At 44.8% G+C, this 13,970-nt stretch overlaps 1 protein-coding gene across 4 annotated transcripts in view; it reads right to left on the minus strand.

Annotated features, from left to right (window-relative positions):
- The window catches only part of LOC148009570 (binding / calmodulin binding protein), a 35,022-nt gene extending 22,852 nt beyond the window's left edge, over positions 1-12,170 (minus strand). Inside the window, exons 1-15 of one of the 4 annotated variants that reach the window (XM_087673281.1) lie at positions 10,860-12,143; positions 10,555-10,751; positions 10,040-10,344; positions 9,727-9,935; positions 9,552-9,634; positions 9,337-9,450; positions 9,046-9,234; positions 8,594-8,659; positions 8,423-8,485; positions 8,086-8,235; positions 7,697-7,798; positions 7,507-7,614; positions 7,300-7,426; positions 5,554-7,208; positions 5,069-5,470 (exon numbers count right to left, since the gene is read on the minus strand). In XM_087673281.1, the coding sequence (XP_087529407.1) occupies positions 5,069-5,470; positions 5,554-7,208; positions 7,300-7,426; positions 7,507-7,614; positions 7,697-7,798; positions 8,086-8,235; positions 8,423-8,485; positions 8,594-8,659; positions 9,046-9,234; positions 9,337-9,450; positions 9,552-9,634; positions 9,727-9,935; positions 10,040-10,344; positions 10,555-10,751; positions 10,860-11,937 (4,848 nt within the window). In that variant the 5' untranslated portion in view covers positions 11,938-12,143. Of the gene's footprint in view, positions 1-5,068; positions 5,471-5,553; positions 7,209-7,299; positions 7,427-7,506; positions 7,615-7,696; positions 7,799-8,085; positions 8,236-8,422; positions 8,486-8,593; positions 8,660-9,045; positions 9,235-9,336; positions 9,451-9,551; positions 9,635-9,726; positions 9,936-10,039; positions 10,345-10,554 lie in introns of all 4 variants that reach the window. The other 3 variants (XM_087673280.1, XM_087673279.1, XM_087673282.1) reach the window with 3 other exon arrangements.
- Positions 12,171-13,970: the final 1,800 nt, after the last annotated feature.

A 13,970-nucleotide genomic window follows, 5' to 3' on the forward strand; every position in this document is an offset into this window, starting at 1 on the left:
GAGTTTACTCAGTCAGAGGGGGCTGCTTTTGCGTTTGAGAAGGCATTGCAGGTGAAGATGTCTACAGAGATGGACTTGGAGTTCCAGGCAATTATGGACCGGAAGGTGCCTGTCTTACCGGCTCTTCCTACAGATCAGAAGCTCGACGGCGACAACTACCGCATTTGGCGCGTTATGATGTTGGCCATTCTTGAGCCCTATGATTTGGCGGAGTTGGTACAGGAAGATATTGACCGGCCTTCGGTAAGAGATGAGTCCAAACTCTCTTCCGATGCTCGTGCGGAGTTAGCCAGGGCCCAGTCTCATTGGGACAAACTGAATGCCAGGATTCGATCCTTTCTCTTTCTATCATGCACTACAGCCGTGATCGCTCACATCGAGCACTTGACGGTGGCTCGTGAGATATGGCTGGAGCTTGATCAAATGTACAATCGGATGACCCTAATGAAGAGGGTTTCTTTGGAGGTACAAATGCGGACCTTGTCCGTCAATAAGTCTTCTTCGCTAAGGGAACACATTAACAAGCTAAGGCAGCTACAGATGCAGGTTCAGAATGCGGGGAAGCCAATTTCCTCCGAAGACATGGCGATCACACTCTTGTCCCAGTTGCCGCCACGATTCGGTACATTTTACTCTGCCCTTATTGCTTCGGGGCGAGAGTCTACTCTTCGGTGGAAAGAGTTAGTTCCTATGGTCTTGGACCAAGAGGAACAGTTAAAGGGACAGAATGCTTCCAAGACGGAGGCGTTGACAGGTCAAGCCTCTCAGAAGAAGGGGAAGGACCAAAAGAAGAAGAAGGGGGATAACAAGTCCAAGAAGGACAAGGAGAAGGACAAGGACAAAGACTCCACATGCCATATTTGTGGAAAGACTGGCCATTGGAAGAAGAATTGCCCTAACAAAGACTCGAAGGACACCAAGAAGAAGGAAACCAAGGATTTTGGAGTGGTGGCTGCACCCTCATCAGCTGCATTTCTACATTTAGTTGTCATTGAGGACGCTTCACCGAATGCTTCTGATGCTGCGATGGCGGCTCCCCAATCTCGAGAGTGGATTATTGATAGTGGTGCCTCACGGCACATGACTCCTTCATCAGATGGTGTTGCCCAGCTGCGACCTTCGCGTGGGCAGGTTCTCATTGGAGACAGCTCTTCAGTTTCTATTGCAGGTCGTGGTAAGATGCAGCTTATTCCGGATGGACGAGGTGGCACCCATACCTCAGAGATTTTGCATGTACCAGGATTAGGGTACCATCTCCTTTCAGTTCATAAGATTTGCTCCCTTGGTCTTTTGGTGAAATTTGACAGTTCTACTGTGCGAGTCCTTGATCGTGAATCGAGGAAGGTTCTATCATCTGGATATGAGGAGAACGGCATTTACAAACTGAAGTCTTCCACTGCCCTCTCTTCTCTTCTTCTTACCTCACAGTCACAGTCTGAATTATGGCATGCTCGGTTTGGTCACCTGAACTATGACTATCTTCGGAAGGCGTCACGTGGACAGCTTGTTCGAGGGTTGCCGGATATAGTGGTGAGCCAGCAGCCATGTGTCTCTTGCATACGGGGGAAGCAGCATCGGGATGCCATTCCCCACACAGCTTTGCGGCGGTCTACTTCACCGATGGAGCTAGTATCTACGGATCTATGTGGCCCTATGAGGAATGAGTCCCTGCGTGGGAGCTCGTACTTCATGCTGATCATGGATGACTATAGCAGGATGACATGGGCCTATTTTTTGACACTAAAATCGGAAGCTTTCTCGCACTTCAAGGATTGGCTTCTCTTTGAGGAGAACCGATCAGGCCGGAAGTTGAAGACCTTGCGATCCGACAAGGGAGGTGAATTTGTGTCTAATGAATTTGCTCGGTTTTGTGCAGATAGAGGAATTCACCAGGAGTTTGCCAATACCAATACTCCTCAAGAAAATGGTATTCTAGAACGGAAGAACCGCAGTGTGATCGAGATGGCGCGCACCATGATGAAGCACCGACAGACCCCTCCGGTTCTGTGGGCCGAGGCTGTGGCTACTGCAGTCCACATCCTTAATCGATCCCCTACTTCGGCCGTGGAAGGGATGACTCCATTTAAGGCTTATTTTGGGACGAAGCCAGATGTTTCTTACTTTCGGGTCTTTGGGTGTGATGCCTATGTTCACATTCCCAAGGCTCACCGTGACAAATTTGAAGCGGCTTCCCGAAAACAGGTATTTGTTGGCTACAGCTCTCAGTCCCAAGGCTACCGACTGTATGATCCCGTCAAGCGGGATGTATATACTAGCCGTGATGTGCGGTTTGTGGAGGTTTCGGCTTCTTCAACGGGTGAGGAGCATCCCGTTCTTGGAGATCCAGGGGAGAGTTTGGCTCCTTCTACAGTTCCACTGGAGCCTGTGCCGTTTGATTATGATTCTGTTTCTGACACAGAGTCTACTGTTCCACCGGATCCTTCTGAGGAGTTACCACCGGTGGACATTCCAGAGTCTTCTACTGATGGAGAACGACGAGGGGAGGTTCGGCCTCCTCCTCGCTGGGCCCGTGACACACTCCGTGATTCAGGGATCGAGGGGGTTCCTGAGGAGTGGGGACCGCAGGATGGTCCGCGGCGCTCACGGAGGCACCAGGTGCATTCTTCGGAGCTTGTTTGCTCCAATTATTGTTTGATGTCCCGAGTTATGCAGGATCGAGAGCCCATCTCCGTGAAGGAGGCTTTACAGTCCGCCCCATGGAAGAAAGCTATGAAAGCTGAGTTGGAGGCTATTGAGAGAAATGGCACTTGGTCACTTGTGCCACGCCCCCCGAAGAAGAAGGTGATTGGAGTCAAGTGGGTCTTCAAGACCAAATATCTCAGTGATGGTACTTTGGATAAGCACAAGGCTCGCCTTGTTGCTAAGGGTTTTGCCCAACGCCCAAGGATTGACTGTCATGACACCTTTGCCCCTACAGCTCATATGGCAACCATTAGAGCTGTTCTTGCTTTGGCTGGCCATAGGAGATGGCCTGTTTATCAGCTGGATGTGAAGTCGGCCTTCCTGAATGGTGATTTGAAGGAGGAGATCTACGTTGAGCAGCCTCCTGGCTTTGGTTCTTCAGATGGGAAAGTCTACAGGTTGAAGAAGGCCCTGTATGGTCTCAAGCAGGCCCCGCGAGCTTGGAACGAGAAGATTGATTCGTTCCTCCAGACTCAGTTGGGATATCGGCGGTCCAAGGCCGATCCGCAGCTGTATATTCACACTTCCGAGGATGGTTGTGTGCTGTTTGTATTATATGTTGATGATTTGATTGTCATAGGTGATGATGCACAACAGGTCCAGGAGACAAAGTCAGCTTTACATCGGACGTTCGAGATGACGGATTTGGGGCTACTCCATTTATTTTTAGGCCATGAGATTTATCAGTCTCAGAGGGGGATCTTTCTCTCCCAACAGAGATATGTACAGGAGCTCTTGGTGACTTTTGAGATGGAAGATTGTCGGGCCCTCTCTACTCCTATGGATCCGAACTGGAAGGCCACTTCCCATTCAGCTTCTCCTTTGGCGGATGCTTCCCGCTATCGACAGTTGATAGGGTCTTTGATTTGGCTTCTCAACACGAGGGTTGATCTATTTTTTGCTGTTGGGCTCTTGGCAGGGTTCATGAGTGAACCTCAGACGGTGCATTGGCAGGCTGCTCAGAGGATACTTCGGTATCTAAGAGGGACGTCTAATTTGGGGATTCATTACCCCGCAGGGACAGATGGGTCAGATCTTGTACTTGCAGGTTGGAGCGACTCGGATTGGGCTGGTGACGTGGACCACAGACGGTCTACAACAGGTTACTGCTTTACTTTGGGTGCAGGTGTTATTTCATAGAGTAGCAAGAAGCAGCCCACGGTAGCCCTTTCGTCTACTGAGGCGGAGTATCGGGCCGCATCTTCCACCACATGCGAGGTTGTGTGGCTTCGGAGATTGTTGGAGGAGCTTAGGTGCCCCCAGACTCGTCCTACATTGCTGCGATGTGACAATGAGAGTTGCATTGCCTTGGCAAGGAATCCTGTTTTTCATGCCCGGACGAAGCACATTGAGATCCAGTACCACTTCATCCGAGAAAAGCTTCTGGATGAGACCATCACTGTGGAGTATTGTAAGACGGAGGATAATCTTGCGGATTTGTTTACGAAGGTGCTTCCTCAGGCTCTACTTCGGCAACATTCCCGATCCCTCAGGCTTCTGCCCTGTCCAGGCTCTGAGAGGGGGTGTCAGAGATCATAGCCTGTTTTGGAGGGCAGTCGGACCAGCAGCAGCAGTCGGACCTGCTGCAGTCGGACCAGCAACAGTCAGACTGCCACGTGGCAGTCCGACTGCCTGCAGCGGATTTATTTCAGGCTGTGCCCTATTTCTGGCGCCCCATTCCAGGCAGTTTTTCGGCTATATATTGCCGACGTTTTCAGCAGTCTGGTCATTCTTCTCTGTTGCAGATTACAGACCGGTGCCGTGCAGATTTCTGTCTCTGTTCACAGATTTCAGACAGCAGACAATGCAGACTGCAGCAGACTTCGAGGTGGACAGCAGGTCGCATCGTCGAGGTGGAGACACGCAGTCCAGCGCACTGCGCCCGTGTATATCTTTGTATTCAGCATTCTTTATACAGCAAATCTTCATTGTACACTGTCTCTTTCTCTCCCTTTTCTCTCTGCGTTCTCTCTCTCTCAGTCCTACGCTTCCGCACCGCTGCACTCTGACAAGTTTGTCTATGTGTAAGCTAGAGGATGAGCAGCTGGTCATGGAATGCAAGAGAATACCATCTAGCATAACAGTATCTGCAAGCTGGAAGATAATGCCAGGAGTAAGAGTTTCAGCTATATTGTTCAAATGGCTATGGTAGATCCAAATGAAGCAACGGTGGCATGTACAAACTCGCTCTGCAGCCTACTGTCAGTTTTCAGATCTTGGAACATATGTTCTGTTCTTAGGCAACCTTGTCTAAAACCAAGGCCTACAAACACATTGTATTCCATTTTGCAACCAGCTTACTATCATACTCCTGTTTGTTTAGGTGAACTGATACAAGAAAAAGCATCACATTCATTGCTCTGACCTGAATGTGTTGGCTTGCTGCTTGCTTTCGCAAAAAGTCTTTTCGTTGAATCCAACTTCGGAAATAGTGCTGGATGATAACTGCTGCACCTGACCTCTTTCTTAACACACTTCTCCATTGCCATTGTATCTTCAGAACACATACTTTTAACCGCAAAAAATGTCTACGGTGTACAAACATTTGAAGCCACTTTCGCAAGACCTCAAGCGCTTTCCCCCATTCTGCAGATTTGTGCGAACACTCTCCATATGGACAGGTCAAAGATGAAGAACAGCTTGGTTCCAGCTTGGACCAGGGCAACACCACCTGATGCATCTCATTCAGATGATCCATCACATGATTGTTATCACAAGTTCCATTCACATAATGTGTTGCAGGCTTGTATTCAGCTGAGTTCTTTATCTGCAGTTGCAAATTTCACTGAATGTTATGAGAAGGTATGAGCATAAAGAATGTTATATCATTGAACTATCAAAGCATCTTACCTTCTGTCTTTGCACATCTAAGTAACACTGCCTCTGCCTCCAACCCTTGTAGTGAGCTTGAATCATAGTAGCAGCTTTGGCCATACACATGTTGTCTAGAGGTTTACTTCTTTCCAGATTTTGGTGTGCCGAAAGCCAAGTTCGAAAATATGCTTGAATTGTCTGTGCTGCTGCTCTACATGCAATGAAGTGTTTCCTCTCTCTTCTGCTTCTAAACAAGGCCTGGATCTTTATAACACTTTCCCTATGCGTCAAATAGATTGTCCGTATCTTTTTGCTTCTAAATGAGGCCTGAATTTTCACCAGACTTTGTTTCATCATTGCATATTGTATGCGGTCTCGTCTGCCTCGGAAGATGGACTGAACAGTTACTGCCATTTCTCTCAACTGTCGGTACCTTTTCCTGTAGATATTTGATAGAGCACAACTCTGCAGGTATATTGTAGCTGCCCGGAGCTTTAAATAATGTTTTCTTATCAAGTATCTGCGCCACCAAGCTTGGATAATTGTCACTGCTTCCCTTTCCCTCCTCTGTTCGTTTTGTCGCTTCCACCAACACTGGAGTTTCCTTAATGAAACTAAGCAACTGCAATATTTCTTTCGTTGAAGCCAACTCCGTACCACAGCCTGGAGCCTCACCACTCCCATTTTGCACTTCAGGTAATGCATCCTTTGAAGATGTCTTCGGATGTAGGTCTGAAGCAGAATAGCCGCTGACCTCCTCTCCAAGAACCTTTTTCTGGACAGGTATTGTCGCCACTGAGACTGAATCAATGTTGCAGCATCTGCTGCCTTTCTCTTTAAGAATCTAACAGTTAAGACCCTTCTCCAGCAGCATTGTATGCTCTTTATTGCTTCTTTATGCCTCCAGAATCTCCTCCTTGCATATCTACCTCTAAACAAAGCTTGAAGTTTAATAACACTCTCCTTGAACTCTCTGAATCGCTGTCTTTGTATATATGCACGAAAATAGCTTTGGACAACCACAGCAGCAGCCTTCTCCTCAAGAAACTTTTTTCTTGTCACTTGGCACTTGCGCCACCAACTCTGAATCCTCCTTGCTGCTTCACATTTCTTCCAATACCTCTTCCTTGCATTTCTACCTTTGGCTAATGCTTGTAGCCTGAGAACACTCTCTCTGCAGTTCTTGTAATGCTGCCTTTGAAGAGAGGCACGGAAACGGCTCTGGATTACAACAGCCGCATTTCTCTCCTTAAGGAATCTTTTTCTTGCCTCGCACTTGCACCACCAACTCTGGATTGTCATGGCCGCAGCATCTAACTCATTCTCCTTTGCCTGAGACTTTTTCCTGGCCAAGAACTTCCTGATGGTCACTTGAATGAGTACACAAGCCTGCTTTTTCCGCATGAATTTTAGTCGTTCTTGGCGTCCTCGCCATTGAGATTGTATTTTGCAAATTCTTGCAGCACTCAGCTTTACATTACTCCTTGCCATCATGCTCTGCATGTTTGCTTGAATCATGGTTGCTACCAGCGTTTGCTTCTTTTTCAGAAGTTCTGTCCTTGTATGATGCTTGTGAACTAGCCAAAACCTGGCTGCAGCTTGTATCAGTTTTGTTGCCCTTTGTTTCCTACAAAAATCGCGCCTTTGAACATAAGCTTTGTAGGCTGATTGAATTTTCGTTGCAGCTACAGCTGTGACAGAAGGTCTTAGGTCATTAGCTAATTTTGTCTGACAAATATGACAGACTAAAATACAGCACGGAATTGGTCTTAGAGAACTTACTTTTCAAAATTTGAGATTCTTCTGCTTCCTCTTCTGAAGCACAAGAGACTGCAGGGGTGCTTCTTACCTTGCTATCTGAGAATGCTAAGCCTGCATCCCAACCAAGCGCATCCATTTTCTCTTCTACCTGTAATAGCATAATGTTTTAAAAGACCCATGTTTGTATCACGTTGCTAAGAAAATAACATAAGTCCATCAGCAACATACCCCAGGAGTGCCGTGGAGAATCCTGAAAAACAAGAAGCCCAACAAAATGATGATGTTTCGATCGCATAGTAAAAAAGCCACATCAGTGGGCTGGAATGATGGTAGCACCTGCAGATTCACTTTGCATTGATCAAAAGGCCCAGCATTTAAACAACACTTGATAATAAGATATTTCCCAAATATTGTGAACCTCTGGAATGCCACCAAGTTTGCATATGACATTTTGATAGAGGATTATGTTGGCTGCTGCAGTCGATTGATCTAGAATCTGCAATCCTGGAGTTATTTGATGCTGCAATCAGGAAGGCCATTGTGAGTGACTCACAATGCAGCAAGAAATCTTAGCTTGTGGTATATAAAAGAACATAATTCAGACATGATATACTTGTCCACAATCAGTATGGTGGCCTTCTACAAGCAACTACAATATATATCTTGTTTAAACAAACACAAGCAGGTCCCTCCTCGTTGCTTACAAGGAGGCAGCACATTTACTCTGGCCCAAACAATCAATTGTCAGAACAAGCTAGCAGACATCATGCTTCTGTGCCTCAATTGTTACAAAGCAAATATGATAACCTTCTGGAGTGAGAAAGGCATTGGACCCTGCATTGCAGTATGGGGCATCATCTTTGGAAAGTAGTAATTCAAAGTGCAGCAAAGTGCACGCCCATCAGCAAAGGATGTAGAGAAATTTTTCACTGAAATGCCGTACTTATTTGATATGACCTGCCCATACAAAAAGATTTGGTATTCAGATTCTAAACGCAGATTTTAATTGAAATCAGAACATCACAAATAATGCAAAGGAAAATCTTTGACTATATGTTGTCACAGCCTGTGCCATCTTACAATGCATGGCAGAAGCTTCTATCACAAGATCAATAAAGGAAGTGCTGCAAGGAAAGATACTAACCTGTACCCACTCCAGCAGCAGATCAACAAGTGATGAAACATCAGATATGTTGTTGTTTAAGTCCTGAATGCACTTAAGCTTGTTAGCTAGTTGCACTTCCAAGTCTAAGAGAATTTGAATAACAGAAAGATTGCTTAAGTCATAGCCCGTGCTCACTCAGAGGACACTCACCAGACTACAGGCTCGAATTCTACAGATCTCTTGTTGAAGCTGTTGTGGACTGACCAGCTGTGGTATCTGCTTACGAAACTTAAGTTACAGTCAAGCAGTATGGCAGGAAAATATTCTACTTGCAAGGCCCTTAAGAACATAACACAAAATAAAGCTGTTCAGGTACTTTGTTTAAGTTTTCATGAGCTTTTATGTTCTTCGTGCACTACTTCTGACATAAACAAATATTCAACTTTGAATTGCCATGCAAACATTTCTCACACAAAATTGGTCAGTGATGTTTTAACTTTGGGTTACATCCATCTATATTGTGTGTAAGAATTGTAGGTTATGACATGACTTTGCCATTAACATATTTTTTCCCCACTTGTTTGCTCTCCTCTTATAATGATCTTAAAACTGCAAAGAGAATCTCATTGAAAAACGCAGCAACTGAGCTTTTTGTTTTGTACTTGTAAATGAAGCATCACATTCCACAGCAAGGCAATGACTCGCTCGCGGTCCCCTTCTACCAGATCCTCTGCTGTGATTTTACAACCAAAGTCATCAAGTAAAGGTACTCCTGCTTTTGCCAAGTACTCTAACGCTATTTGACAATTATGACTGCGACGTCTCAAACGATCTGGTGGAAGCTTCATTTTCTGTCTCCAAATCAGGAAAAACCATGGAATGATTATAGTCGCCAATTTAATATAAGACTTCAATGAACAATCACATATTATAGGTGTTGTGCAGTATCTAACCACAAGTATGGAAGGGTCTCTCAATAACACTTGCACCAATCTGCAAAAGCGGACACCATCTTGAAGATCTTCAATGAGATTAGCCATCTCAAAGGTGTAATCAGCTAAGCCACACTGACATAGATCAGAAAGAATCATTACATCTTATTAAACTGAAACGTGAGTAAGGCAAGTTTTAAAGCATCCTTCAATCCATTCAGCAGCATCCACCACACCTGAACGTGCATTACATGATAGCCTAGAACACCAAGATGACCCACTATGTCACCCTCACCATGCATTGCTTCAAGGAGACACTCTGTTATATAGGAAACAAAAGGCAATGTCACCAAAAGAACAAATTATCCTAAATGCTTTAGCAGCAGAGGATGAACAATTATTTAATGTCACCTTGCAAAGCTTGCCGGCTTGATTTCACTCGAGATTTTGTGTGGAAGAGCAGAGGTGAACCACCATCAAGCCCATCAATTCCACGTGCAAGAGAGAGTGTATTCTGAGTCTTTGCTTTGTCTAAGGTAAGGACAAAGAGAAGAAGTCTTTTGAGTATCACTCTACCCAAAGCATCACGATATCCTGGCTTATACAAGCCTTCAATCGCCCTGCAAACATCAACAGCATATATCAAGCATTCAAATAACCATGGCAGATTTTAAAAATATGAGTTATTGAAGAATAGCAAAGGAGTAAGGTACAGAAAACCAACTTGTTAGTTGCATGATACTTGGCCAATCCTGTATGAGCCAGAAAATGTTTCTCAATTACAAGCCGCAAGAATGCGTTTTGTGTTTCACTGTCATCCTCCTCTTTCCCCTGCTCATCTAAATTTCCAATCCCAGAGTCATATTTTTCCTGAGAAAGAAGGGCATAGTGTCCAAGCACCACATGCAAGCCAATCTTTAGCCATGGTGTGTTGTAACTCAGCATGGCTTGTATGAACTTCTCCTTCAGTGCAACATCTGTCAAGATGATGCAGCCATCCCTCATTTTCAGCCTACCCTCATCTATGTGCTGCAAAAACCACACAAGACAAGTTCACTAACGAGCAGCAAGTTTTACCTTTCAACTAGCTAAAAAACCTACCAGAATATTCTATACATCAGGAAAGAATAAACAATTCTACGTCTGCTCTTTCAAACGTCATCTAACATTACACAATTTTGAAAAAAAAAACCACTACTTCTAATTCTACTGTTCCAACTGCTATCCAGTAATACATACTCTTGCTAGATTGATCATGGTAGCTATTACATCTTCCCTGTTCTTTGAATCTAGAAAAGGCTCTAATCTGTGCCGTAATACCGGTATACTACAGAGGGCTTGAAGTGATGCATCCAATAGCAGGCTATCCTTTTCTGGCTTGCTCGGCTGAACCCTCCATCTGTCATACCTTGGTGTTCGTCTGCCACAAGGACTATCTGCAGCAGTTAGGGCAGACTCTGAAGAAAGATAACTTGTGTCACTGAAAGACGACAACCTGGAGGACTCATAATTAGCTATGCTTCCTGTCTCTGAAATCATATCACCTGAATCATCTTTTGGTTTCATAGGCTTTAAGAGGACATGATTCAACCATGCACAGTAAGCTTTCTCTTGCGCATTTAGCCAGGTATCTCTTCTGTTCTGTTCCTGAAAGGAACCTTCCTTGCTTTCATTCTCAAGTGCCTTCAACTTCATGGCTGCTTTAAGTCGCACTTTCCTGCCTGATAAAGGGAGGGGCCATTTTTGTTGTGATGATGTTGATGGGGTGCAGGGAGGACCTTCTGACAAAAAGTTGAGCGACCGAAGAGATTTGGAGGGGGTTTTCCTGGCAGGGCTGCAGAAATGGGAGTGCATTGAATGTCGAGGATGGCTTAGACTATGTTCAAGTTGGCCTGGGAGAAGGGAGGCACAGCGGCTTTGCAGTGGTGAAGCGAGAGCTACTTCTGTCAATTTTGCTTGTGGGTCTCCTAGTACATCTTCATTTTTTGTCTTTTTACCTGCCTCCATTTGAAGGTGCTGCAAGTGAACCTGTTGATGCTGTGCAGGACATCTTCCAGCTCCATAGACCTGATAGTGTTTCTGAAGTCGTGCAATAGCCCCTCCCTCTCCATCTACCTGATAGTCTTTATGATGTTCATTCAACTTCCACAGGTAATCATTGCCTGATTGCCCGCTTTTCCAATCATATTGGTTCGCACTATCATGTTGAACGGAACTTTCAGCTCTTCCATCTCCAATTAGTTGCTGCCATGTTTCAGATTGATCAATACCCTTGTTTTCATTCTCAACCTGTTCGCACTGCTTGTGCTCTTGACTAAATCTCCTTACATCTTCACAATCCTGAAGCTTTTGGTGCTCGTTCTGATTTTGAGAAAGGCTGCCTAATTCGAGTTGTGGATGTTGCCAGTGATGTGCAGCATCTTCTCTCCTTCCATCTTCGATCGGTTCAAGCTCATGCTCATGGGGAGCAGGTCGACATTTGTTGGCCACATGTTGCGGATGCACGTCGGGTGGAGCAAGGGTACGGCCATTGGAGGCTGTGAAAACAAGCGCGCTATGGCAGCGCCGGGGGTTTCTGGCCTTGAGAAGATTTTGCAGATCGGGCGAAGAAGGTTCGGCCATGATCGATCAAAAGGGCAGACCTCAGACGATGAGTGCTGTGTGCTGCTAAGGGGAGGAATGTATACGAAGGCCGAAGAAGAAGAAGAGAGGAGATGCCATGGCCACGACCACAGTGTACCTCGCGAGTCGCAAGTAAAAGGGGATGGAAATAACAGAGACGTAGCGAATGCCTTTGAATTTGAAGGGAATAAACAAATGTGACAATGGGGGCCGTTGGATCTCTCTCCGTTTTTGAATTCGAATCAAGATCGCAGCCTTTTTTTAAAGGGATTCAAACACTAAACCACTAAGCACTCAGGCCCGTTACACTTGAACGCGGCCGCCCAGGTCTTTGCAAAATGGCAAATGCGAAGGGCCAAAACGAAAAAAAGGGTACCTCCCCTTACACATTGGGGGTGCCCTGTAGCAGCAATCTTGGGAGGTATTGAATGTTTCCCTCGCCCTGTTTCAGCATTTCACAGGGCGGGGGAGCTCCCCCATCCGATCCAGTCCATAGGTGAAACGGTGGGCTCTTCCATCTGCACTTGCCAATCATGTTGCACAAGCCGTTGGTCCCTCTCTTGCCCGTTGCAGAAGCTGTTGTTGATCACTGTTGCTGGTCTCTCTGAGGTTGTTGTATAAACATTGGTGATCTCCATGCCTATTTGTGAAGACGTCCTACTGCAATCAAAGGTATGCTCTCTCTCTCTCTCTCTCTCTCTCTCTCTCTCTCTCTCCCCTCTGTACAAGAGAGCAATGCATCATTCATCAATGGAATGTAACTTGTAAATCTGAATGAATTTTTGCAACGTGTAAACCTGCACCATGATGCATCATGATAAGGAGCATGATGTTCTAAATCTCTATAACCTATAAACTTTTAAATTTTTGGAATGATTAAATCTGCACCATGATACATTATGATAATCGTGCCATAATTGTATTTTTGGAATGATGTGTCATGTTCTGAATTTCTCAAATGATGATAATCTAAATTTCTAGAATGATTAAACATGTATTGCTCTCGCCATAATCGTGAAATATGCATCATGCATCAATGCTCTCTCTCTCTCTCTCTCTCTTCTACACAAGAGAGCAATGCATCATGCATCGTTCATCAATGGAATGTAACCTATCAAGGGTTTTTGGGTCTCGATACAATGCCACTCCATAACTTCAACGTATTTGAAAGAGTTTCATGAGAATGTTGTTAGCTAATTAAGCCATGTATGATTATTTGGTGCATGAAGCTCACAATAGAACTTATTATCACTTCTAGTTAAATTTGTTGGTACATATTGGCAATCACAATAACATATTTTTGTAGGATTAAAGCATTGCTACCACTATACAAATTTTTAATAACATGCCACAACATCATTGCCTTCTTCTACTTAATTAAAGGAACCCACTCCAACTTCATGAAGTCTTTTTTGGTGGGGCCTATGACAACATTGGCTCTTGTTTTGAATTTAAACTAGGCAAAAATTAACGTTTCAAAACATTAGCCATTATATAAGTGTTCTAAATTGAGATCAAGCAATATAAATAATCTTATCTTTTATACACAAGAGATGTTTTAGAAGGCATTGAACAACATGGCATATATGTCAAGCAAAGAGGTGCTATTGTGTCCCTTAGGAATCAAAATCTAAATCGTTAAGTGCGTGGACATGCATGCATTAAAGATTGCTCTAGACTCTACTAGTGATAATAGAAATCAAAAACTTGCATTTGAAGGGGATGCTATGAAGATACACAAATTGTTGTGACCCAAGTGATTTGGGCATGTGTTTGTGTGTGAGCACATATGAGGTGCAACCTTCGTGGAAACAATGGGTTAAGGGAAATGGCACCGACGAGAAACCTTTTTGAATGATGACTCTAAGTGATAATAATCGTGATAATCGTGCCATAATCGTAATTTCTATGCATCAATGCTCTCTCTCTCTCTCTCTCTCTCTCTCTCTCTCTCTCTCTCTCTCTCTCTCTCTCTCTCTCTCTCTCTCTCTCTCTCTCTCTCTCTCTCTCTCTCTCTCTCTCTCTCTCATGCA

Source organism: Lygodium microphyllum, chromosome 30 (genome assembly GCF_053477565.2).
Source record: "Lygodium microphyllum isolate KBCC chromosome 30, Lygodium_microphyllum_v1.1.10, whole genome shotgun sequence".
In the NCBI taxonomy this organism is placed as follows: domain Eukaryota; kingdom Viridiplantae; phylum Streptophyta; class Polypodiopsida; order Schizaeales; family Lygodiaceae; genus Lygodium; species Lygodium microphyllum.